This window comes from Spizellomyces punctatus (assembly GCF_000182565.1).
Source record: "Spizellomyces punctatus DAOM BR117 chromosome Unknown supercont1.5, whole genome shotgun sequence".
In the NCBI taxonomy this organism is placed as follows: domain Eukaryota; kingdom Fungi; phylum Chytridiomycota; class Chytridiomycetes; order Spizellomycetales; family Spizellomycetaceae; genus Spizellomyces; species Spizellomyces punctatus.
In genome coordinates, this window is record NW_015971541.1 from 954,747 (window position 1) to 981,270 (window position 26,524).

Consider the following 26,524-nt stretch of genomic DNA (forward strand, 5'->3'; position numbering starts at 1 on the left):
GGCAGCGTAAGGAAACATGTATATTGTACAGCAAGTTCTGGCTAGGGCGGGCGGGGGTATACTACGGGCGGTTGCATAGGTTGGCTAGGCGTCATAGGGCATCGACTAGGATGTTATTCAAACTATAATCCGCGCCAAATTCACAAATATCATTAATGACTCTGGCAAATCTTCAAAGGGTGATTGACCATCTTTAGCTCTATGATTTGCCCTTTAGATCTAACCACTCAAAAAATCCACAATTGGATCCAGATTCGATACCGGACGTTTCATTACCCCCACCTGCACACATGTAAAAGTACCGACCGAGGTTGGACTCCTTTTTGATGACAACCCTCAACTCGGTGGGATTTCCGCATCGACAGACGGGTATATTGTCCCGATACTCTGGCCTTGCAACTCGGAATGTAAGGTTGATTCGCGTGTCCTTGGATATTGGGTGCTGAATTAAAAGTTTCGGGTTACATTTTGGCACTTCATGTTTGTATTCCTCCTGGTGAAAAAAAAACAAAAAGACGATGAATGATCCGACGAGTAGAGGACCACCTATTCCTGATACCATACCTGCATGGGAGGAAGCATGATAAGCAAAGAATTGTGAGGCAGCATAATATTAAAAGTCTGAGGTACAGGTCCTCCTGGGCGTCTAATTCTCCGTACACGGAATGGTCGAGTCGCTCCCAACGTCAATGATCCTATAGTTGGACGAGGACCAATGTACGTCATCTAAAGAGAAAAAAAAAAAACCAAACCCCTTATTGAACACCAATGTATCTCAAGCCCCAATGACTCGCTTTTCCCGCACCTTGTCATTGTGTGCCCCAACTCCCTCGGCCGCACCACGATAACAATTCGCCAAAACAATATTTGGTTCCCATATTCCGACCAATTCCGCTGGATGTCTTCCCCCTTGGACATGATCGCGTTCGTCAAGTGCCCGATTTACTCGTTCGGCAATGAGTGAACGAGCTTGGGCGAGTTCCGGAAACATGGTCCTCACATCTGTTGTCTTTTTACCTCCGTAATAGTATTCAACGTCTGGTGTTGACGATGAGGACGTGTATGGCTCGTCGGTGTAAAAGCTCGTTGTATGCGGTGATTCGACCTCTGGTGTCCAAAACACTGAGTACAACTTACAACTTGAAAGGGATGAAAACAATAACCTACCACGGTCAAACATGACAAAACGCTTGATCTTCCAAGACTCTGCCTCAACCATTAACTTTTGCAGCAGTGAAGCGGCTAATTCTTCGGGAAGCACATCCAGAACCAATTGGCATGGTATATGCTCTGCAACCTCCTTGGCCGTCAGAGTCCTTGGAGGTAGTGATACACCCTTTGCATCCTCTGCATGGAGGGACCCTGAACATAGAACCTCAAACGCATTTCGGCTACCCGGAGAACTAGTCGTCGTCGTCCCAGGTTGACTTGCGTCGTCGCTGACATCAACATGTCTGTCCAAATGCATCTTCTTACCCCCCCGTTCACTTCCCCCAAAGAATTCGTCTATCGTTGCACCATGTTTTCTCTTGTTTGTCCCTCCACTAACATGCCCTTCCGCATTTCCTAAAAGTATTTCCACAGCTTGCTCAACACGTCCTTGAGCAAAGTCCAAAGCGTCGAGAAGATTTCTTTCGGAACGGTCGTCAAATATGCTCAACAGTAGGGCTAACTTTGCGTCCCGGTCCATAAAGCGTTATCTACTGAATAGGTTTTCTGGATGTCACGGTTCCAGTAAATGTAGTTGTGGAGAGCAATTAGAGATGTTGCCCAATCCCAAGATCTTGTTGAGGCACAGTTTCACTTGAGGCTTGGCTCCGACCGATATTCCCTCCTCCGAATCTGAGTTCGTATGACTTGCAAGATTTGTGACCAGTTTACATTCCATGCTAAGGCCGTTCTTGCAAGTCATGCCCACCGGATCTCGCTTGCTGGTATCGCGATTCCCGTAGGGCCGTGGTACATATTTCATACAAACATTCGGAATCCCATCTCAGTTCGCCTGCCACATACCATTCATTGCCCCTCAAAAGAACCTTGGACATGACGAAAGATTGTAATAGAGCTCCCACAGATTAACGCTACGTTTACGACAGACATGGTCAGGTCACAGTACGGCATGCACACAGATAATCTATTTACAAGGATGGTACCGTACGGGCTATTACAAAGCTTTCCTCGTCCAAAACCATACGGAGGTGACTAAATCCAAAAACCATCGCTAAGTATCACACCCTGCCCACCTCGCAATCAATGGACTCAAACAAGAACAGAATACCGGGCGGGGACTCGAACCTCAGGTCACGTATGGTAGACCATGCTGACACCGGCGTGGAGGATTCAGAAAGCAAACGATGGACCGGTCATTGAATGTGGACCTTTGCCAGGATATTCACACTGGCCCTCGGAACCCAGTCACCAGATTGACCCACTGTACGCAAGTGAACTCGATCTAGGGAGCTCAGGAGCATCGAAACGCTCACACAACCCTATATCATCTTGCGCAAACCTAGCTGTAAATGGCCTACGCCCCTCGTAAATATGAAAGATGCAAGAAGGATTAGCTAGATAATCGCTTTAGCGTGCTATGACGAACTCTAGGGTGCCCGCCCTGTCCCGCTATTCGAGGCAGTACAGTTGTTTGGACTCATGACTAATCCCGCAGCATCATCACCCCCAATTTAGTCACTCCTGAACCCTGTGATCAGCATTGGAAGAGCCCGTCGTCCTAGCTTTGGTGCCCCGAGTCAGGTTAACGCCGCACAAATCGAAGTGGGTTCTTTCCAGTATCTACGCAGGGGCGTGGCTGCTCCGATCGCCGTTTAACCGACGTCGTCGTTGTCTGAATCGTTGACCCTTGATCGTCCAATTGGGCGTAGCCGTAAGCAGCACTTTGCAAGAAAGCCGATTCATCATGGTCCTGCGTGCTTGCGCGTTGTCGTCCACGTGGTTTCGTAGCGCCGAGGTCTTGTGCATTGAAGTCGTACCAGCCGTTGTCATCGAGTATGGTCCAAACCTCGTTCGTTGTTTGCTGAAGTTCGATCCTGTCCTGCTCGACTTACTACCTCCGAGAGGCGTCGGCGTATATATTAAGAAAAGGAGCCAATCCCAACATCCACATCCACTCCCCCAAGCCAGCTTGGGATCCTGAGACGTGCTTGGTCACCGTGGGTAGTGTGTTTAAAATGATTGCCAGAGCAAAGCATCCAATTCCATAACACAGCCAGATGGGCTACTGGACCGCCAAGCAGCAATATATGAGATGAGAAGTGCGAGTGGCGACATTCGCTGACGAGGAAGCGGGTCTGTGAAACAGAATGGAAAGGCTGGACGAAGATGGCTCGATTGTTCAAATTTAACGTTCACAACCGGGCCGCCTTCCACCTGTTCCTGGCCCTCCCTCCGCTCGAAGGCATCATCGGGTTACCCACGCAGTGGGTAAGTAGTCGCTCCAACCAGCGCGAACTACAGTCCAGCTCATCCAAGTACACTGTCCTCCTCCGCCCGAAGGCATCATCGGGTTTATCCCTCGGCCCGCAGGCGGCTTCATTGGGACCAGCAGCCGCCCCACCAGCGCGGTCTGCAGTCGGTGTCCTCCGCGGCCCTCCCTCAGTCACAGACATATTGGGTTACCCACACAGTGGGTAAGTGTTTGCTCCACCCAGCGCAAACGACAGTCCTGTTCATCCAAGTACACTGTCCTCCTCCGCCCGAAGGCATCATCGGGTTTATCCCTCAGCCCGCAGGCGGCTTCATTGGGACCAGCAGCCGCCCCTCCAGCGCGGTCTGCAGTCGGTGTCCTCCGCGGCCCTCCCTCAGTCACAGACATATTGGGTTACCCACACAGTGGGTAAGTGTTTGCTCCACCCAGCGCAAACGACAGTCCTGCTCATCCTGCACGGCCCTCCCTCCGTCACAGACATCATCGGGTTACCCACACAGTGGGCAAGTGTTTGCTCCACCCAGCGCAAACGACAGTCCTGCTCATCCGGCACGCCCTCCCTCCGTCACAGACATCATCGGGTTACCCACACAGTGGGCAAGTGTTTGCTCCAACCACCGCAAACGACAGTCCTGCTCATCCGGCTCGGCCCTCCCAACAGCCACAGACATGTTGGGTTACCCACGCAGTGGGTAAGTAGTCGCTCCAACCAGCGCGAACTACAGTCCAAGTCATCCTCCATGGCCCTCCCAACAGCCACAGACATGTTGGGTTACCCCTGCAGTAGGTAAGTAGTCGCTCCAACCAGCGCGAACTACAGTCCAAGTCATCCTCCATGGCCCTCCCAACAGCCACAGACATGTTGGGTTACCCACACAGTGGGTAAGTAGTCGCTCCAACAGCGCGAACTACAGTCCATGAAGAGCTTGGGGGGGAGGGAAGGGTGCCTTTTTATAACTTTCAGAGGCCCCCCAACACGTCGCGAAATAACGCGCAGCATTACTGCGCACAGATTACGTTAGTCTCCCCACCGACAATCTGCATTTGGTAATATTGGTAGCTTTTACGGTATAATGATTCACGCGTAAAATTAAATATTTTCATTTGGGGACATAAATGAACACCCGTGGAGCAAAAGATTAATTTGATTGGTCCAAAAACTCCGCATTACCAGGGCTTTTTTTCTGAAATTAAACTTGATTTGGTAAAATAGAGGTTTCGGCACGCTTTCTGATTGGCTGAAAGTCTTAGGTCGCCATCATCCAACGTGGCCGGATGACCCAGACTGATTTTGATTGGCCAAAGATTTGTAATTTACCGGAGCCGACATTAAGTTACCAGCCCCATTCTTGCCTCTGGGTGCTGGCGCTCTTTAGTGGCGTCACAATTAGGAACATCGCCTGCAATGAACTGCCCGTCTTGGTTGGTAAAGGTTAACATAATTTAAGTAATACGTCTCTTGAATGAGGGCATTGATGTAAGATCCGCAAGGAAGAATAGAAATATTGGGCAGGAGCCGCTTCAGGAAACTGACTGTGATGCACACCGGGGCAGTTACAGGGGTGATTTGAGCTACTGCTGTCAAGTCCCCAACTCGCATCGATATGATCACCGAACAAGTGGTTGGATTTGAATTACATGCTTTAATGGGTGGCAGATAAAGTAATAGCCAAGTAAAACCACTGCTGTGCTTGTCCGGTGAATACATCGACAGAATATTTGCAGTCCGAAGTGGAAACACATACTGGCACTGACGTTGATGAACTACCGTTAGAAAAATAGGGAAATGTAAATAACGCCATGTCATGCTTGCTGAGATTATATAGAGCTCTTGTCGTTCGATAGCAGCTAACGACCTACATCCAACTTATCCAAGTTTACGATGGTGGATAAAGGGCGCAAGGCTCTTGCTCTTTCCAATGTAACTAATTTCCCCAATTCATGTATATGAAAGAGGCCTCCTTAATGTAGCAGGCAAATTAGTCTACACAGTGCTAGAATACAGGATAAGGACAGAATCCAATGCTGCGTTCGTTTGTAAAAGCCGCTCTTGTATTAGATCATTTCTGTGCTAACCTTTCACTTGGCAGGGTATTTCTGCGACTTTGGGTGTGAGCGTCACAATAATCGCAGCATCTCTGAAGCTCCTCTAAGCTCTCGAGGGAGCATCTTCGCTCGGATTGTTATCCGTGAGGAGCGGTAGGGGAGGTTCTGGTCGGGCGTCTGGAATACACCACTGGCGGGGGATTGTTACCAGTGCCTCTACTGTGAGGAATCCATTAGATAAAAATAGGCAAGATGATGGTGTTATGGAATGGTTGTTTTCCAATGGGATTCGATATTTTCTTTTTCAGGTTCTTTCTCCAGTAATGTCCATTGGGCATTTCAATTATTGTCGTCATAGTCACCATCCTGAACGATGTTGGTTGCGGAAAAGACATTCAATACATGACGGGTAGATTCTACCTGGTTCAATAGGCAATCTGGTTTGGTGGCCATATGACTCGCTCGCATACTGGTCTATGTCTCGTGGTCCCATTCATCGTTTACGAGTATCACCGTCGATATATGCAGGTAATTGCTCCCAATATAGCGCATCTGCTGTTAAGCTTCCGCTTATGGCCATATGTTAGTTCCCTTTCAGTCGGTGCTCCTGTTGTCTGCTTCTGTTGGGGATTCCGGATTTACATTATTTCTATGAAGAACATGATTACAAGACGTTACGGGGAGCAGGCTTCTAAATAGAATATTCGATCAGAACCCAAAAACCTTAAATTCCATCTGCGGTACCAGTTCGCCTATGTTTTCCAATTAGTCCCAAGGTTCACTCTCGGATCCAAGGTTCACCGGAAACCTGAAGTAGGACCCCAAGCAGAAACCTTAGTTCTAAGATAAATTCTCCGACCGATCAGTTACATGAGAACAGATATCAACTGGATGGCTCCAAGTTTTGAAATGTAAGCAGCAGCTTCTCGCCCTCGTTGCACGCTGTCAGAGAACGCGGTCGGCTGTCGCAAATGCGGTAGACGTCTTGGACGGCTTTGTATCAATGGCATACAATAATTCATTGGCAGAATTGCTGTTTCTGGATTTTTCTTCTTGGGCTGCAGCACATTACTTCCTTCATTCCAACGTCGTCTCACAGAAAAGACGGATTCTCGTTTCGGTTCCTCTGAAGGAGATTGGCTGGCGACTAACCAATTCTAGGCAATTCCGCAGCACCTCGCAGACTTTCATGTGAATTTACAAAAATGTCGGTCGTTAAATAAAGGTGTTATCATTGAATGGCCATTTACTGTCCATTTACAGCTCGATTCCAGCATTTACAGCTTTTGGTTGCATGGATTCACAAGCACAATCAGCAATCAAAGACCTTCATCAGGTACTTCTATTGTTGGAGAATCCTCAGCGATTCCTCCTAGATCTACTAGAAAAGTAAGTCAACGAAAGTCTCCAATCGTTCCCATCAGCCGACAATTCCCCCAGACAGAGCATTGGACGCGCTACATCTGCTGTTGCGGGGACAACGCCTTATGTGACTTGGTGAACGCGTTGGGCTCTGAGGCTTTTCTGCTTACCCACAATGCGGCTTTTCCTCCCATTCAGCAGCACACATTCCAAGTCTCTTTGGCTACCAATCAGACGATCGGGTGTGCGTGTAAGAACAATGGCCACTGCAGAAAGGGCAGGACACCGGTTACCCAAGACCGCCGCCGATGCGCTGTATTCAATGTATGCAAACGAGCTTGGGGACAGGTTCGTAATTGGCAATTCTCCCTAGTAAGGCGGACAAAGTGCTCTACAATGTTGAGTCGTACTGACCATATCACCTCTTTGTAGATTGAAAGCTCTGGAGAATACAATAGATCCCTCAGTACCTCCCGAAAGTCCATTTATAATACGACTCGATGGCGTCTCTTTCCGAGTTTTCACCAAAGGCCTGCGAAAGCCATTTGATGAGCGCCTGACGGATGCATTGATTGACACCACCAAGGATCTGATGTGGAGATTTGGTGCTGTGCTGGGGTATTCCCAGTCGGATGAGATATCGTTGGTGTTTCCTCCAGCTTGGGTGGCAGAACCTGCGCCAGCGGACAACGCACTTGAAATCGCTCCTGGAACAGTTGGAACAGCAAACGCACCACCTTTCCCGCCGGCAGTGACGAGTCCACCATCCAAACCAGTTACACCACAAAAGCACATGTACTCTGGGCGCGTCCAGAAGTTGGCCTCCGTAACGGCATCCTACGCTACAGCACGCTTAAACTACTATCTATCTGCGCAGAACTGGGACGATCTTGCTTCACAACATCGAGAACGGATGTTAGCACACGTTGCACATTTCGATGGCCGAGTGGTACCAACGTCGGACGCAAAGTCTGCCATGGAATGCATCTTTTGGCGATCAAATTTTGATGGATTCCGGAACAGCATATCCCACATTTCTCACTCGTACTTCACATCAAGGCAGCTTCATAATAGAGGGTTGGAGGAACAGTTGGAGATGCTATCAGAAAAGGGTGTTGATCCATTTCAAGAGTATCAGGCCAAGTTCCTGTTCGGAACCTGGGTCAAGAAGGAGCAGTACGAGCTGCATGGAAGGATAAACCTAAAGACGGGGACACCCGTTCAAGGTCCAGTGCTTCGATCTCGTATCAGGACTGGGTCCTTTAACTGGGCGGACTGGAATGAGGATGAACGCATTCGATTTACTATGGCTAAACATTGGGCGATTGATCCGTCAAGTCCTCCAAAGCATCCCCTCCCAGTGACCAATAATAGTGAATCTCTGTGAACAGATTTTCTTTTCACATTGTACATCTACTATCCATCTCACCTTTGGTCTCCCCACTTTTTTGTACTGTCTACTATATGATACCTATATTATTGCTATGTATATCCACTATGGAGAATATCTCAAACACCAAATTTCAATCCAAAATTTGGCGGTGTCGATCAAATATTAGGACTCCCAAATGGTCAAACCAATCGCAGCTATTACCCACGACCATAGCCAATTTGATTGGGACGCCAATCTCTTTGTTGAGAGTGGAACCCCATTTATCCCAGGTTGCTCCTCGTCAGACACCTTCAGAGGAAAGCTGGATGTTACAATATACCCATTTATCTTTGTTTGAACAAACACGTTGTACTGGCCGCCCTTAAAAAAGTAAAGCCCAAAACCAATGGTATTCGAAGTTCTGTCGAAAGCAGGGGGATCCTGATTGACTGAGCACACTGGCTGCCACTTCACACCGTCTCCTTGTCGATATCCTAGCAGTTGCTGAGATCGTGTGAAATCGTCTCCTCTCACCAATGTAATAAGAGCATCTTGACCGTGAAACTTTTGGAATCCGGACGTTGCTATGTCATGTCCGGTGGAATTCGTTACATAATATTTGGCCGTAAAAGGTCGACAGTATGATATTTTGATCGAGCCGCTCTGTGGGCTCGAAAGTACCACACGGAAGGTTCCATTCGTGACCCAACTTTTTGGATCGATATTGTCATTCGGTCCAGGAACTTGTACGGCGTGGTCTTGATAAATCCATGGATCTGGCAGTGTGTCGTTCGGCCCGGGAATCACTCCCGTCACCCGCTGATCAATCGACTTTGGTGGAGGAATGGCTGCATTACCAGAAGGCACGGTGACATATAGAGTGCTTTCGGTCGGCTGCATTGATACGTTAAGAGTCATATTCGGGACAAGGAATGTGAATTGTGCAGAAATAGCATATGCCCCCGCAAAGGGTAGCGTTGGATATATCGCAAAGGTATCCGAGTCGTTGGCAATCTTGCCAAATTCTTCGGGGCATTGACGGATCAATGTGTTGAATGACTGGTGGGCGATGACGAATCGTAGACGACAACCGTAAACTTCTTTGAGATTTTCCCATTTGAGCTATTGGAAATCAAACATCGGATAAGCTCAGAAAAACCGTTGATTTAAGGCTAGTCGCGTAAAGCTGTTCTTTACCGCGTAGTCGTCTGACATGGCTTGGAACAAAAGTTGGTTTTGCTGACCAACTACTCCAGTGAAATTCAGTTGCTTGACAGTCAAGTATGGTGTGTATTGAGCGTATGCGCCATGAAGAAGGCATAGCGCCGTTATCAACAGCGGTGGTAACAGACGCGAAAGGGAACTCATTTCGAAGATGACCTTGGAAGTGAACATTGCGACCTGCTGATTTCAACGAGGGTGAATCTTGGAGCCTTTTCGATCTGACACCCAACCAGTCGTGGCTCCATTTCTCAGCCTCCTTTCTGTCAGTCGGAACCCTCAATAACTCAAAAACGGTCCGTGTGCTTGTCTCCCATTCCTACTCTCCCCCCTCTCGTTACATTTTCACACTCGCCCCGCGTGGTCATCTGGCTGAGCCTTTCTTCTTTGATGACGGGCGATAGGGCGGGAAAGAAACGGGAAAAGTAAATTGTTCACTCTCATGCAAGTTGCCTTGCTTTTTGCGCCAGCTGGGTAGCGGGAGAAAATTGGACTCCTGTCTCGCGAGTCACTCCGAGCGTCTTATGGTTTATACCCGGCTAAAACATGCATGACCCGATTCGCACTGATTGCAGCTGCAGTCATCTTTTTGCTGGCGCAGAAACGACGTCAAGGAGGGGTATGCCTGAGGAGAACACCACGCCAAAGGAGCATCAACTATTTGACTGTCGCTTCCCCTTCATTATTATAAGTGATATTGGACTCCTTTTCGCTCAAGAAGCACCCAACGCTGGTTTGCCCCGCTTGGTCCTCGGCCACCTGTGAAGCTGAACTTTGACAGCAAAATGGCAGTAGACGAAAAACTTCCTACTATTTTGGACGTACCGATAGCGGACACGGCCGCGAAAGACGCTAAAGCAGCTGATGAGATCAAGCCAGTCAAGGAAGTCCGAAAAAGCATCCCTTTCTTTTCTGTAAAATGTCTCACAGGTCTACGTGGAGTCGCTGCGATGGGAGTGGTTGCTTCCCACTTGTTTAGCGGTGATGGTGCAAAGGTTTACGTAGGCGGCTGGGAAGGCCTGAACGAAATGGGAAACATTGCTGTCATTTTCTTCTTTGTCTTGTCGGCTTTCCTGTTGACGGTCAGACCGCTCACCGAACGACAGAAACCTTCGGACGCAAAATACGTTAAATGGTCTGAAAACGGCATCCTTATTCCTTGGATCAGTGTGCGGTGGATCAAGTATTTGATCAGACGTGTTTTTCGTATCTTGCCCTTGTATTGGATTATCCTGCTCATCATCGCTGCGGTCCCTCAACTTCATACCGCGTATGCTGATTTACGAAACTTCACCCCCTTCAGTTGGTCGACGGCTATTTCATATGCTTTCTTTCGAGATGTCAACTCGATTTTCTGGACAATTCCACCCGAATTTGAGTATTATCTTGTCATGCCCTTCTTTATTGTTTTGTTTGAAATGGCCGAAAGGAAGGACAAACTTGGCGAGTGGATCATGGGCATCAAGCCGAATCCACCAAACTATCCTTACGGCCTCGGGTGTGCTGAAATACAGATGAAAGAGCATTACCGAAAAGGGCTTCACAATCGTGTTCTGCATGTGTACTATCGATTCGGCCGTCGTCTCCTTCTCCTGCTTGTTCTTTCGCTCTTCAATTGCTTTGTCGCCCCTCTGTTTTGGTCCGCACACGGTGCATACGATTACTACCACCTTCCACCCTTTGTCAAACGTTTCTGGCTGGGAAGTCTTGCGGCGTTCATATATCATATGTTTGCTCAATATGGATACGTGATTTACGACTTCAAAGGTCCAAACATCAACCAGAAGTGGAGTAAGAAGGCTACTAAATGGATCTCCGTTGGCGGTGACCTGATATGTTGGGCGCTTCTTATTACCCTCTTTCTCTCTTTCCCATGGTACCGCCGCAAGATTCTCAACATGTACGTACCTCGCGAACCCATCAGCTGGTACGCGGACCACATGCACGACTGGCCAGTCTTGGGATCGGCTTTGATCTGTTTCTTGGTCAGCTTTGCAACGCGGAATGGATCATTTGCACACTTCTTCGAGTGGAGCGTATTCATGTTCGCCGGAGATATCAGTTTTCCTCTATATTTGACGCACCCTCCAGTCATACATCTTGCTCAAGATCGTCACGCTCAAGGAATCGACGGGGTTCTGTTTGTATTCCTTTTCTGCTTCTTCATTGCAAGTTGTTTCCATTTCCTTGTGGAAAAGCCTGTGGGAAAACTTGGACAGAAGTTAGCGAGATGGGTGCAACAAAAATACTTCTCCAAGGATCCCAAGCTCGCAGTAGATGTCGAAAAGCATGAGGAAATGCAAGTGAAGAAATACACCGACATGGGTTTGACCATGAATCGTGAGTCCCCCGATAGCGAATCTCGCCCATCCTCTGCTCTTGCTGGAAATCTCGCAACCTATTCTGTCGTGAAAGGCAATGGTCTCCATAAAAAGTCAGGTCCTTTGGTCCAGATCATTCAAGTCAAAGAAGACAAACCGGAAGAAAAGACCGGCGAAACTCCAGCGAGTACTCCTCGTCCGGAGCCGAACCTGGAATTGAGGCAAGATGAGCAGCACACTAGGAGTCATGTCGATCATGAAGAAGATGAAGCGCCCCTTGCTGCTCTCGCTGCATCCAAAACCTATTCTCGATACGATGAAGTTGTTCCTCCTCAATATCCTGTCAACCACAGCGGTAATGTGCCATCTCCCCCACGGTCTCCCCAACCTCCCTACCATCACCGCTCCGCTTATAGTCCTTCTCCTGTCGCTCAAGCTTATTCCGATTATCGTTACATGGATCAGCAGGAAGCTCCCATGGACGTTCGGACTAACGGCAACGCCGGGTTGCCTCAGACGTGGTTTAGGAATCAACAACAGCGTTCCGTTTCCTTATATGCCAATCGTTATTGATGTAGAAATTTAGGAGAGATGTATATGAAGGGAATTTATATTAGGCATGGTATATTGTGGTTTTTTTGACTTGTGTTTCATGTAAAGTCTGTTGATAGTGAGAAGTTACCGATGTACATTGATATACACATCGTTGGGGTGAGCGGACTACTTGTAATTTTTGAACTATACTCCAATATACGTTTCAGATAATCTGAAGTTCCATGAGTCTCAGACGCCAATTATCATCTAGGACGAATATCTGTAAATGTAGGTACCTTAGCGTCCTTGTATCTTGAGATCTTCACTATATGGCAGGACACCACTTCTTTCAACCATTTTTATGAACCGATTTAATAGCCACTGATATCAATGTACATGTATTTCCAATACTACCCGGCCCATTATTACAAGTATTACGAAGTATCATTTACAAAGGACGTTATAACCTAACCCTAGCCGCACCCATTCCTCAAAGTAATCCAATCAAGACAGCCCCCGCGACACTCGTGCCCACCACCCAGTTGTTTGCCGCAGCTCCTACAAATGCAGTATTCGCTCCAGTGCAGTCCTCGTCCCCCGCTAAACAGTACTCTTTCCGCGCCAAGGAGATGGGACAAGCCTTCCCATTTCCCATTGCATGAACGAGAACTCTGCCGGTACTTGTTTTGAGGTTTTCGGCGCAACAGCTGTACTCTGACCAAGCGACCATGCAATCGATGTCGGCGGGTTTTCCCTCTTGAGGTACGGGTACGGGTGCGGGTGCGGCGGTGATGGATGTGGTGGTGAGTAGGGCGAAGACAAGTACGAGCAGAGTGGTGGGTATGACCGACATGATTGGGAAGTGCATTGATGAAGCAGCCGCTAGCCAGTTCACAGATTGAACAGATTGGATACTACTACGTAGTTTTGAACTGAAAGGTCCAATACCCAACTCGCGTTTCTTTGAGAAGGAAAGCCGGAATTAAGGAAAAAAGTGATATGTCATTTTCAGCTCGCTGTCGCTCTTCACAAAGATGTCAACATCCAAATTGGAAAAACGATCTGTGGCCAACTAGCACGAGATGAACCGTTTTTACTCGTGCCTCCCTCCCCTTCCACGAATGGCCTCCTTGTTCTCCTCGTACGCTGCTCTCTCTTTCCCGCCATGTTATCTTCGCATGGCAGAAATTTTGTCCTCTTGCCCCCCCCACCCGTCCACCTTGCGGCGTGGCTCATGTCTGTAGATGGACATGTAGATACGCTGTTGAGCTGACGCCCGGGATAGGGGGTTAGGGAGCTTTATCCAATTAATTGTCTTTTCTCCGGTCTCTCCTTTGAGGACTTGCTGCAGGGCTGCTGCCATTGATGAAGGTCAAGGATGGCTGAAATGTGTCGGGTGTGGGTTGACCCATCCGGCATGCCTTTCCTGCCATGGACCTGTACACTTGGAGATAATTGCTCCTCCTTCTTGTCCGTTATTCAAGGGTTTTCCATGTGTGCCAGAATGTCAAAAAGAAGACAATTCGCTCGACGAAAACGCAATGTCAAAAAGCACGCGCGCCCGTGTCTCCCGACTGCTGAGTCATCGATCATTGCCCGCCCTTTGACGCTTTCCACACACGGACATCTTCCTTTCCACTCGTCCCGCTCGCTTCCTTGACGTTTATTTGCTAGAAACCAGCGTTTTTTTTCTTCTTCTTGACAATCACCCCAATATGGCGCAGAGCAACTGTCACGTTCATGGCGCCGGATTTTCGGGCGCACTGCCAGTGTTGGAACCTGGACATGGTCACTGGCGTGCGATGAGGCTTGTATTTTTGCGTCAGGAGCGATTACCACTCTACATTAACAGCTCGGCTTGGAAGCCCTTATTGCCTGCATTCCCCTTGCAGTGAATTTGGGTCTTTTGAGCTACTTGTCTGGAGACATTTTCCCATATAGCAAGCTTTTGCCTTTTCAAAAGCGTCCACCGCTGCTGCCCCCCGTTGTTGTCCCGGAAACTTGAAAGCCATTTTTCCTCTGTCTTTAGCCCTTACATATACTAGTGTGCCCGGTTTTCCCAAGTTGCCACAACAATCTACGTCCGTCGTCAACGACATCCCTGGCATCTCAATCAATGAGAACCTAGGTAGACGTCGTGCACAAAGTAATATTGATTAGTATCGATTTTCACAGCAGAGATTCAATGTTCTTTGGCTACCTAGATCTGAGCATACTTATCACGCAAGTGCATTTTGAACGTCTATTGTTGGCCCATTGTACATTTGCGTCATGAAACCCCACAGGGATTCGCCAGTTCCCGTGGCCCATGGAGAATCGTCAGATTATCTCACCCGCCTTACAAGCCCCACACTTGAAAATATTCTCTCAACTGTGCGCAAACGATACCAAAATGGCGATTACTTTACAAAGCTGGGAGAGAACGCTCTATTGGTTTTGGGCGGATCGGGGGTCCTCGCCGAATCGACGGCAGAAGTAGCAGCTGAATATGCAAGATGGGTGATTGACATGTCACCGAACAAGCGCGATCTACCCCCTCATGTCTTCGACTTGGCTGCGTCATGTTTCTACCATATGACTAGAGATCACCGCAACCAGTCGGTTGTCTTCCTAGGTATAAGCTATGTTTGCTGTGAGGGAGTATGAACTATCGTTTTGACGTTTTCGCTTTTATGTAGGGGATGATGCCAGTGAGAAATCGGAAATCCGCAAGCTGTTTGTGTGGCAACTCATGATGCTGTCTACTACAACGGACGATGTCAACGATCAGAAGATCCTTCGCGCCGCAACTCTGATGGATCCAGTCTTTGAAGCCTTTGCTCACGCACGGACTCTGCGAAGCCGCAGTGCTACTCTCGTTTGCAAATATGTGGAATATCAATACGACCATAACTGGAAGCTTGTCGGTGTCGGGTCCATCGCATACCATTTAGACAAGTCTCGGTTTGCCAGCAGCACGCCATTCAAAGAAGAGAATTATCCAGTTTTCTACTATCTGCTGGCCGGCAGTACGGCGTTGGAAAGAAATCGTTGGAAACTTGGCGACGCATCATCTTTCCGCTACCTCCAAGGTTCGCCCTTCTTCCATACACCCGATGACGACTGCAAACTCTACAATGAACTTCAAAAGGCGCTGAAGCATCTCCGCATCGGTTTGAAACTTCAGAAACAGATCTCACAGGTCCTAGCGGCGGTTCTTCATCTTGGCAACGTCACATTCGTGGATGACGATACACGCCCTCAGGACTCTTGTAGTGTGGCAAATTACGAAGCCCTTTGCACTGCCGCGGACCTGCTCGGTGTACACCCACAAAACCTGGAGGATGCTGTTATCTATAAATCCAAGGTCATAGGAAACGAGCGTATCTCCATGTTCTTGACAAGCGAAGGGGCAGCGGCTCAGCGTGACCTTCTTGCATCTACGATCTACTCAGAATTGGTTGCTTGGCTCGTAAGAAAAATGAATGCTTGTTTATGCAAGAATTACGAGGATGAGATTGCGGCCAGTATCCGAGTACTTGAAATCCCTAGTTTCCGAAAGGACGGCCATAACGAGCTAGACCGGTTATTGTACAACATGCTGAATGAGCAGCTCCACTTTCATATGAGCAGCTGGATTCAGGATCGGTCTATCGATTATGCCCATGAAGGAGTGCTTTCCTTCGCTGTCGAAAATCAAGAAAATCAGTCGGCCGCTCTCGCACATCTTTTGTCTTTCGACGCCGGGCTGCTCCACTTGATTGATGAAGAATCCGTACGGAGATTCCTTGAAGGCTCTCCTGATGCTGGTATACCCCGAGGAATGATCGAGACTTACGAGCATTTATCACCGGTCATAGTGGACGGAGTTCCCATTAATAACCGCACTTTCCAAATTCAGCATTACAATGGCGAAACCGCGTACGATATCAATAAGCTTGTTGAGAAGAATGGCGACGTCCTGTCATCGGCCGTTGCTTCCCTATTTGTTGGCAGTGCGGGTGTTCATCCTTGTGCCAATGGCTTTGTGCGCAATTTGTTTTCGCATAGTGATGGCTATGGCGAGAGCGAAAACTACTACGACGATAAGACAGTCATCTCAAAGTTTTCGGAAACAACCAGTCAGGTCATATCTGCAATAAAAGATGCGGCGCCTTGGTTCGTTCTGTGTGTCGACTCTGGCGAATCCCCAGTCAGCGACAAGATGGATGTTGCTATCTTGAAGGCTGACTTGGTTAATCATCAAGTGACCAACCATGTGCAGACTCGGGTAGCTGGGGACTATGTTGCTGACTACACTCACGAAGATTTTATTTCACGCTTTCATGCCGTGGTATTGAACAAGCCACTGGAGCAAGACGACGAAGTTGACTTTGGGAGTCTTTGCGAGGAGTTTGCCAGCGAGATGGGCTGGAGCGAGGAACATATGGCTTTGGGGCTGAGTAGGGTTTTTCTCTCTGAAAAGGCTTGGCGCATCCTCCATGACCGCCTACGAGCTTTTGAGGAGGAGAACCACCAGACGACATGGAACGCTCATACTTCTCAATTCGTCGAGAACTTTGCCAGACCGTTCCCGGACAATGGTGATACTGAGAGTGATGTCGATATGGGAACCAGCACCGATGTGGATGTGAAGTACGTGACTCGAGTTGAAAAGGAGGCCTTAGCAGCCGAAGCTGAGAAAGAAGAAAAGCGACCAGTCTCTTCAGCGCGCAAGCGATGGCTGTGCTGTACTTGGACGCTGACGTGGTGGATTCCCTCGTGTTGTATATCCAAAGTAGGGAGAATGCCCCGTAAGGATGTGCAGATGGCTTGGCGTGAGAAGGTTGCGCTGTGCATGATCATTGGACTCATGTGTATCGCGCTACTGGCATTCATTATTGGTCTACCCCGTATCATCTGTCCAAAACAAAAGGTCTTGTCCCTGGATGAAATTCGGAAAAGGACAGATGCAGATGATCCATGGGTCTACGGATACGGAAAGGCATACCAGATAAAAGACTTGTATCGAGGGCATATGAATGTTGGTGCGGACATGAGCAAGTATCAACAGACTTACGGCAAGGACATCTCAGGAATGTTTTATAAAACGGACTACTTCAACGACATGTGCCCTGGTGTGGCGTCAAGACCCTCTCCTGCTTGGGACAACATTGTTAAGCGCCCACTCGACGCATCCCTGGCTCATCGGACAACCGATAGGCCTTATTTCCAAACCCTCTCCCACCTGGCCAAGTTTGATGTCGCATTCAAATGGGACTACATCCAGCAACAACCGCTTCTCAACAAAACTTGGATTGTACTGTTTGACAAAATCTACGATGTCACTACATACACATCGGACCCCTTTTTTCAGAACAGTGCCATTGACCGGATTTTCCAAGCAACCCAAGGTGCAGATGCAACCAACGATTGGGTCTCGTCTGTTGTTAGAGCCGATCCTGGCGGCGCCAAAGCGATCATGAACTGCATGAACAACATGTTTTATATTGGAGTTGTTGATCATCGTCTCGACATTGGTTGTCAATTCTCAAACTATATCCTTTTGGCGAGTTCGATGATCGTCATAGGTATCATCGGCATGAAGTTCTTGGTCGCAGTGCAGTTTACCTCCCCTCCCAAGGTAGACAAAGCAGAGCTGAATAGGTTCGTCATTTGCCAAATGCCTTGTTATACGGAAGGTGAGGCATCACTTCGAAAATCTCTTCAATCCTTGGCATGTATGGACTACGACGATGCTCGAAAACTGCTATTCATCATTTGTGACGGAATGGTTGTTGGAAGTGGCAATACCCGTGCAACACCGCGCATCGTTTTGGACATTCTCGGCGTCGACCCGAAATATGACCCAGAACCTCTGTTGTTCCAGTCCGTTGGTGAAGGTGACATGCAATTGAATCGAGCCAAGGTATATTCCGGTCTCTATACAGTAAAACAAGGACCAACCGAACACGTTGTGCCTTTCATCGTCGTCGTCAAAGTCGGCAAAGAATCAGAAGTCGCGCGTCCTGGCAACCGTGGTAAACGTGACTCTCAGTTGCTGTTGATGAAGTTCCTGTCTCGCGTGCACTTTGACGCGGAAATGGAGCCGCTCGAGCTTGAGTTATACCGGACAATGGCTGATGTGGTCGGGATCCATCCATCCATGTACGAATTGATATTCATGGTAGATGCCGATACGGAAGTATTCCCTGATTCGCTCGGACAAATGGTACACAGTATGATACATGATACGTCAATCATTGGTCTTTGTGGAGAAACGATCTTGGCTAATCGGAGCGATACGTGGATTACGAAAATCCAAGTGTATGAATACTTCATATCGCATCATCTCACGAAGGCGTTCGAGGCTATCTTTGGTGCCGTCACTTGTCTTCCAGGATGTTTCTGCGTTTACCGAATCCGTTCTCCGAAAAACGTCCCACTGCTCATCTCGCCAGAAGTCATAGATGACTTCAAAGAAAATCGCATCGACACCCTTCACATGAAAAATCTTTTCCATCTCGGTGAGGATCGTTTCCTGACGACACTCGTAATCAAGTGGTTCCCGCACATGAGGACGACGTTTATCAGTCACGCTAAATGTAAGACAAGCGCCCCGGACAAGTGGAGAGTGTTGTCGTCGCAACGACGTCGATGGATTAACTCGACCGTACACAATTTGTTCGAACTCTTGTTTATTCGGAGACTTTGCGGTTTCCTTTGCTGCTCCATGCGCTTTGTGGTCTTCTTGGATTTGCTATCTACGTTGATTCAGCCGGCGGCCATTCTTTACATTGCCTACCTGGTGTACGCACTCGTATCAGCCGAGAATGGATTTCCTATCATCTCGATCGCTTTGCTTGCCGCTATTTACGGCTTGCAGGTGATTGTATTCCTACTGAAGCGACAGTGGAGACAAGTCCTGTGGATGGTGATCTACATCTTTGCTATCCCGGTTTTCACATTCTATCTTCCGTTGTATGCTTTCTGGCACTTTGATGACTTTTCATGGGGTAATACCCGCGTTGTGTACGGTGAAGATGGACGGAAGACTACCATGGTGGCCGACGTCGGAATGTTCGATCCCACTTCCATTCCGAAGCGCAAGTGGGGAGAATACTCGAAAGAAAAACTGGTTCAGGAAAGTGATGCAAAGCGCGAGCGCGAACAGACCGAAAAACGCCGCCTCAGTCACCGCGTCATGTCCATGACCGCAAGCAACGTCAGGAGTAGCATCATGAGTCCAGTACCAAAGATGTCACCGCGCTCCGAAAGTCCGCCCGAGTATAATACTGGTTCGAGACCGTCCACACCGTCTTTGGCACCTGTGGGTGCGCCTCGCAGTCGGAGTCCCGTTGTCTTCGAATACGTGTCTAAATCGCCTAGCCGCGCAGGGAGTCCTCGACCAGTCACACCACCAACGTATGGACACATGCAAAAGGGATCGGATTCCTCGACGAGTTCTGAGTCTGGTCGCGCTCAAGCAACATTGGAACAGGCGCTTGCAAGGTACAACAATGGCCCGCACAATGATTCGGTAGCGATGAATCCCCCGGCTGCAACAAGCCGCTACAGTATGGCGAATTATGCAACGCCCTCGCAGCAGAATTACAGACCTCCCGCTGACATGCGAGCAAATAACAACACGGACATGGTGCCCGTTGAGTCCACCGAGATACGCGCCCCCGAAATGAGTTCTACTGTGCGGCGTCAGTCACCAATCCCGCTCGGTGATAACCGTTCACCAGATGCGTCCTTTGACAGTTATCCTGCCAAGCGTCAGTCTCCGGTTCTGCGCCTCGACATCCGTTTGCCTGAGGGCGGATTTCCCACTGGTACAAATGTCGGGCCTCAGTCGCCTGTGCTTCGTGCATCCATTATACCCGATTCATTTGATTCAGGCAACCCCAGACCTGCATCTACTGTGTCTCCTGTTCCACGGGATGTTCGCTTATCAGAAAGTATCGTCCAGAATCCTCCCATGAAATCGACCGGTGCAACTCAAGGCTATCACGATAGCGTGCTACCTGAGCAAAGGCGAACTTTGACCCGAACCGCAGTGGATCAAAGATTCTCTGAAATTTCAGGACCCGGAAACGATAAGGGAAGGGACGTTCATACGGGCTTCCCAAATCCCGCGCTGCGCCGTCGGGCATCCGATATTAGTCTTAGTGGAAGCGAAAGGAACCGATCCCAGTACTCTGCTCCTTCAACGGCAGATGGTCGCCTTTCGCAAATGTCCATGAGCGGAGGAGCATACAGACCTCCATTTGCCATGCCACCTCTTGCTGAAAGGCGGGCTTCCCAACTTAGTATCGGAACCATGGGAACAGTTAAATCGGCGTTGGCAATGCCGCACGTTGTTGAGCGTCGCGCCTCTGAGCCGCATATTGCAACCTCTGTCCGGCCGCAATTCCCTATGCCACACCCGATGGAACGCCGTGCCTCAGAACTCAGCATTGGTGGACTCATTCGCCGGAGAGACCGTGCAGCCCTGGCCGAAGTGAATTATGCTTCTGAAATGGAGCAGGTCTCTAGGCCTCCAAGTTCAGCTGCGGGAGACGTCGTGGTCAACCAGTTTCCGTCTGACCAGCTGATCATCAGTGAAGTTAGGCGTATCGTGGAGCGGTCAGATTTGATGACCATCTCGAAAAAAACTATTCGAGAGTTGCTTGGGCAGTTGTTCCGTGTTGATTTGTCGGCAAAGAAACAATTGATTAGCGATGTAGTGGATGAATTGTTGGACAATATGCTTCACAATACCCAGCAATAGAATTGGAAAGAGGTTTAATTGTTGGTTTGAGAAGGGGTTTAATTGAATAATACTCGTGTATAGTGTTAGGTATGGTAGCATAGGTAAAGGATACATATTTTTTTTTGTAATGAACGGTATCAATATTCGATTGTATCAACTTAGGAAATGTCCAATCTCGAACTGATAAGGCCGTAGAGGTTGGGTTTCCCTTAGTCATCAATCTGCTGCAACTATGGTACGGCTTCATATTGCACTTTCGGCAGTCGCGCCTGTTTTTGATATGGAAACGTCTCTGCCAGTGTACAAGGATTCATGCCCATGCATAGTGAGCGCACAGCTGAGGGAGAGTGGTGTCCAGGAATGCATTGAAAATGGCAGTTTTCTTTGCGAGCAGGACTGGGTCACATTGGGTTGAGAACCTTAATTGTTCATGCGCTCATGTAAAGCTGGTCTGAGTTGACTTGATTGAGTGATGTCAGCGTTGTTCTGTTTGGCAATGAGGCCATGTACGCTTGAATATACACGAGACGGGAATATTGGAATATGCGCATTTTATTCATTTTGTTGTTTTCACCCAAGTCTACGTCAAGGATGCAGTCTAAGCGCTGCTTGTAACGCCTGTCAGCAAAAGCCTGCAAAAAAAGAAACGATAGCGATTGCAATTGACTCTTATGCTAGAGTTCTGGTAAATAATGATCATCAAAATTCGTTGTTGTTCCTCTGTTGGGGTGGACGTCAGTACAATTGGGTGACATTCATTTAAGCCGACTTGCCATACAGTTCAACCATATCCTTATTTTGAAATTCAATGCCGCTTTCCCCATAACTAATACGGATAACACATCCCTCCTCACTGTATCCTGCAACAGGCTCCCAAAGACAGACTTTCCCGATGAACCTTTTACAAAGTTTTGCGCGCGTAACTTGTGGAAAAGCATAATTTTGCTCACAGTAGACTTTTGTGGTATGTTGGCATAGCTCCGCATCTTTCATGGGCAAAACAACATTTGACATGATGGGAAGCGAACTATTTAAAAAGCAACAGGGATGTCCTTGAAGCCGCCTTTTGCCATTCACCGTCCATTCGCAGTCCTGGTTGGAACTAATGGGTTCTTTCAGTCTTCTCCTCATATGTTTGGCTGTGATGGTCGCTTCCGTCTGGGCGCAGACTGGGAATGCAAGTAGGTATTAGTATGCTTCCTTTGCTAAAGCTACCAAGCTCATCTGTGCCAATCTGCCGCACAGCTTGCAAATACAAGGAAATAGACCCTCAGCTCGAGTGTCCAAGTACGTACTATCTACACAACCATGCTGCGTACACATCAATCTCATATGCTACTCTAAATGCAGCATGCCCGAAGAAACTTGTTGATGCGGAATGGCAATGTAATTTCGACTTTGTGACGGAAGATTACCGTCTTACAACTGAAACGAATACGACTTATCCGTCTGCTGCCCACGACAATGCGTTCAAAACCTTGGCCAAGTGTATGTGTAAAGCTTTTGAGGAATACCCTACATATGAGCCGTTAAAGCAGTATGGAGACTATTGCACGGAATATTGGTGGGGGCCAGGTTAGTGGATGCTGGCGAACAAAGCTTGCGTCGTTCGTATTTACTCATCCATTGAACACAGCGCGGGTGCCATTTTATCCTGATTTCAAGAAAGGCTGCGTAGGCGATGCCTATAACGATGTTTTGGTAGCGCTAAACTATACGTACTTTGTCAAGGAGGGCAAAAAATATACCCGCATCAAGCCGCCATTTAAGAACGCTCAAGGGAACTTGGAAGGTGGTTCAGGCTCCAGTGGCCAAGGCTCTAGTGGGAGTGAGAGGTTGGTATCTTCTCTTACTGCTGCTGCTGCAATAGGTGGTCTGGTATGGGCGATTGTAATGTAGAACCTCATAAATGCGTATTGTACGGAGATCTCAGACTCTAGTGATTATATGTAGCGACTGACCCATTATCATAGCGGCATGAGTGCATAGATGAGGCGACCTCAGACTCTTGTGATTACAAGTAGCGATTTTCCCATTATCGTAGCGGCATGAATTTCAAGCAGACCTGTCGACGGTCATGTTTTGCTTTGTTGGCCCGCGCATAACAATTGTCCTCTCGATTCATGTTTGCAACACAGATCCATTGTCAAAAGTGCTGCTGGTGGTGAGGTACTCGCATGCGGTCAATAGTTTCGCACTACATGATTCCCGGCTTGTGGTCTCTGCCACCGAGGACAGACGGTTAATTGCTTTCCCTCCATGTTGGGTCCTGCTCTTGTCTATGGCTCAAGCTGACCGGTTGATGAGTGTGATAAATGGTTTGCAGAGATCAAAGAGTTAGCAGATAACAGAGGTGATGAAATCAATGAAGATTATTATATGACCTGTCGTAGCTATTTGAGCAGCATACACGGCTGCTCTGAACTTTGGTTCATTACTGATATCCAAGGAAAACGAACATGGGGCTGCCCTGCTGAAGAGCTTGTGTTTTCGAGTCGCCATGGCACTGACATCTTTCCGCTTCACCAAGTCTTTCAGTGCTGGTTTCTGATCAAGTTCTTTGCTTGATGCGTCAGGAGTGTGTTCATTCTTGGTAAGGTCGTATGAGTGGATCCGCTTGACATACGGGCGCGAGCTCTGAACTAGTTTTCACTTTTTTGGACGAGGGAGTGTGGGAGGACCGCGGATGCTGACGATCATCGCGACATGGGTGCAGCCAGTTGAGCTGTAAAGTAAGAGGTCGACGTTGGCGCTTGACGTTGCTGGGTAGAAATACGAAATGCTCCAGGTTGAATTCCGGAACACCATGATGCGTTGTTCCAAATGTACAAATTAACAAGAGCCAACAAGCAATCTAGTTGAGCCGAGATATTGCCTCAGCAGCTTCTTGGGTAGTTGGCTGGGATTTACTCCTCAGGAGTTTTGTAGTCGGGATACGATCCGTATCCGTCAATTATGGAGAGAGTGGGATTTGACGACTTTGCGACCAGTTTTAGCGTGGTACGCATGTGCATCTTACCACTGGGAGACAAACATGTCCAACTAACCCGATGTCCGGACCTGCATGGCTAGTGCCATCTCACTACCCGGAGCACGTTGGCTCACCTACCTATCTCTTTGTATACTTGGAACTTTGCCACCTAGTTGCCCAGTATAATGACACTTGGATTACTCCCATTCATGTGCCTTGTTGAGTCAATTGTGCACCATGGTTGTAATATCTGTAGTGTGTTCGGAATCCTAGAGGATCAGAAAAGGATGATACTCTTGGGCGATGGATGAATGGACACAATTTGGGGGCCAACCCGAGTCCCATCTTAAGCCAAAAGAAATATCTAATATTATGTCTACTACCGTATCTAAACCCGCTTTCGACGCTGCGGCTCCCGTAACAGTCGTATGCCCTCCAATTGCTCTTTGGTCCTAAATGTCCGGATTGTGGTACACCTGTCCGCTCTGCCAAAAGGCAAATCCACGGATGGTGGCATGTCCAAGTCCATATGAATTGCTCTCTTAACAACAGCAGCCTACTAGATCCTCTTCAAAACAGACGCTGGACGCAGAATGTCCCCTCCTCTAATTACATCGGCCCCCCTCCTCCTCCACCTTTCGTGATGGGATAAACACTAAGCAGGCAGCATCACAGAACCATTATCTTGCACGGTAGATCATCTGACACCTTGTATCCCTCACCGTCTTCTTCCTTTGTCAGATCTTGATCGATTTCTACCGTGACAGATGATGGATCTGCCCCCTTAAGCACATAATCGAATCGGAAGCGTAGATGGAAGCCATCTACAGATATCTTGCGAACGTAACCATCAACATACCCTCCAAACATATCGAACGGCAAAAGGATCTTTGGTGTGAGATAGCGCAAGCCATCTTCTCTCGTTATAGTTTCTCGCCAGGAGCCGATCACTTTCCGTTCATCAGAAAATGTGATTCCCCGAATGAGATTGTCATCGTATGTCGACGTCGAGTCTGACCCAGATACTTTTTCTGTGACAGTGATATTGAGCGAGTCAACGTCTGCGTTGAGGAGATCTTCTAGACGTTTCTTTGCGTCGCTCTCGAAAGAGATATGCTCAGATGATAAATTCAAGATCACTCGAAGGAAGTTATCTTTGCTGCGGTGCTCATTGAAGAATTTGACTCGATGTAGTCTCTGACATTCCTTGGCGATGCTCTCATGATTATCCATGACTTGCTTTGGTGAGAATTCTCGATCAATATACTGTGACTTTAGCATGCCTGTTTCTGTTGGGACAAACCCTGGCGAGTATTCGCCCTCCCACTCGATGACGACTGGTTCGTAATTCTCTTCGTTGATGAGTTTGTCCACCTCGTACAATGCCGAATAATAGACGGGACTCCAATACCATCCCTCGAAGAACAGATACGCATCGCCCAATCGTTTGTAACCCTGTACAAACTTGTCGGAGCGGTCGTCCGTATGTAGCGTTGTTCCGTTGTCGGCATCACACACGTCAATAGCACCATGTTTCTTGTTGAAGATAAAGACAACCTTGCCATACTTGTTCTTGTAGAATTCGATCATACATTCCTTTGAAGGATAATAGTTGTCTCTCCTCAGCGAATACAGATATGACCCTTTTTTAAAAAAGTCACAGTAAAACTCGGTCGCGTCATGTGGGTGATAGGGAGGATCATTCTCCTCAGCGTCACCTCCGTTAGGTTCTTTCGAAGAAACATGGAGCGGATAGACGGCAGCGTATTCTCCAAGTTGTTTCAGTGCGTACTTTTTTCCATCTCTGTACTCGTAGACATCTTTGCTATCATACGTCAATTCGGTACCTCGTTGTGATTTGAGTTCGTACATGGTTTCCTGATCGTGCGAATGGGATGTAGCGTGTCCTGTAGATGGTTTGTTTAAATGTGTATCTAATAAGGGTGAAGCCTAAACTTTCATGGCTTCCCCATATCATAGATGCTAGCTCCGCAGTACATAATTGCGCATCGACGTTTTCCCGATCAACACATAAAAATACCAGAAACCTTCGCCTCTTGCGTGGGGGACATGCGCAATCGACGCGTGTGTTTTCTTAGTAGTCGTATTTGGCCCACCGGTCGGAATAGTCATCATACTGAAATTACTTTTCGCCATTGCTCTCTGTCTTGAGCTATGTAACGAACGTACTCAGTTTATGCGTGATGATGATGCATGTCTCTGAACAAGAGGCAACGAGTTGTCCATATTCCTCGGTGAACTCGAGCAAATCATGGCAACACTGGCTTGGGTGGGTCTAGATCCATTATTCATATTTTGTATTGCATAAACTACATCCTTCAAATTGCCCAATTTCATCACAACTTTAAAGACGGTGATGTGTATTCGTGCATGATGCATGCCTGCGGAAACCTCCTAAAAACCGTAAATACAAGAAACCCTTCTGTTGCCATAGCCAGATAGTGATCATTGTATGTCATCGGACAAGCACAGCGGCACATGTTAATTAACCCCATTTTGATTGGAATGATAACCGCCA

The 26,524-nt window shown here is 48.0% G+C and overlaps 7 protein-coding genes across 7 annotated transcripts; 4 read left to right on the forward strand and 3 right to left on the reverse strand.

Moving 5' to 3' along the window:
• Window positions 1-30: 30 nt before the first annotated feature.
• Window positions 31-1,757, reverse strand: SPPG_03435 (uncharacterized protein). Its single transcript, XM_016751700.1, has 4 exons — window positions 1,168-1,757; window positions 806-1,107; window positions 565-726; window positions 31-493 (listed from the first exon to the last, which is right to left on the reverse strand). The coding sequence occupies exons 1-4, from the start codon at window positions 1,688-1,690 to the stop codon at window positions 200-202; spliced, it is 1,281 nt and encodes a 426-aa protein (XP_016609679.1). The 5' UTR covers window positions 1,691-1,757; the 3' UTR covers window positions 31-199.
• A 5,237-nt stretch (window positions 1,758-6,994) lies between these two features.
• On the forward strand, window positions 6,995-8,456 carry SPPG_03437 (uncharacterized protein). Its single transcript, XM_016751701.1, has 2 exons — window positions 6,995-7,198; window positions 7,283-8,456. Exons 1-2 carry the CDS (start codon window positions 7,026-7,028, stop codon window positions 8,235-8,237), a joined length of 1,128 nt encoding a protein of 375 aa, XP_016609680.1. The 5' UTR covers window positions 6,995-7,025; the 3' UTR covers window positions 8,238-8,456.
• On the reverse strand, window positions 8,135-9,763 carry SPPG_03438 (uncharacterized protein). The gene is made up of 2 exons (XM_016751702.1): window positions 9,420-9,763; window positions 8,135-9,344 (listed from the first exon to the last, which is right to left on the reverse strand). Exons 1-2 carry the CDS (start codon window positions 9,615-9,617, stop codon window positions 8,406-8,408), a joined length of 1,137 nt encoding a protein of 378 aa, XP_016609681.1. The 5' UTR covers window positions 9,618-9,763; the 3' UTR covers window positions 8,135-8,405.
• SPPG_03439 (uncharacterized protein) lies at window positions 9,411-12,543 on the forward strand. The gene has a single exon (XM_016751703.1). The coding sequence runs from the start codon at window positions 10,229-10,231 to the stop codon at window positions 12,335-12,337; it is 2,109 nt and encodes a 702-aa protein (XP_016609682.1). The 5' UTR covers window positions 9,411-10,228; the 3' UTR covers window positions 12,338-12,543.
• Window positions 12,544-13,977: 1,434 nt separating this feature from the next.
• On the forward strand, window positions 13,978-21,202 carry SPPG_03441 (uncharacterized protein). The gene is made up of 2 exons (XM_016751704.1): window positions 13,978-14,912; window positions 14,977-21,202. Exons 1-2 carry the CDS (start codon window positions 14,570-14,572, stop codon window positions 21,030-21,032), a joined length of 6,399 nt encoding a protein of 2,132 aa, XP_016609683.1. The 5' UTR covers window positions 13,978-14,569; the 3' UTR covers window positions 21,033-21,202.
• An 809-nt stretch (window positions 21,203-22,011) lies between these two features.
• Window positions 22,012-23,160, forward strand: SPPG_03442 (uncharacterized protein). The gene is made up of 4 exons (XM_016751705.1): window positions 22,012-22,195; window positions 22,260-22,301; window positions 22,365-22,589; window positions 22,651-23,160. The coding sequence occupies exons 1-4, from the start codon at window positions 22,120-22,122 to the stop codon at window positions 22,911-22,913; spliced, it is 606 nt and encodes a 201-aa protein (XP_016609684.1). The 5' UTR covers window positions 22,012-22,119; the 3' UTR covers window positions 22,914-23,160.
• Window positions 23,161-24,246: 1,086 nt separating this feature from the next.
• On the reverse strand, window positions 24,247-26,390 carry SPPG_03443 (uncharacterized protein). The gene has a single exon (XM_016751706.1). It carries the CDS (start codon window positions 25,855-25,857, stop codon window positions 24,655-24,657), a length of 1,203 nt encoding a protein of 400 aa, XP_016609685.1. The 5' UTR covers window positions 25,858-26,390; the 3' UTR covers window positions 24,247-24,654.
• Window positions 26,391-26,524: the final 134 nt, after the last annotated feature.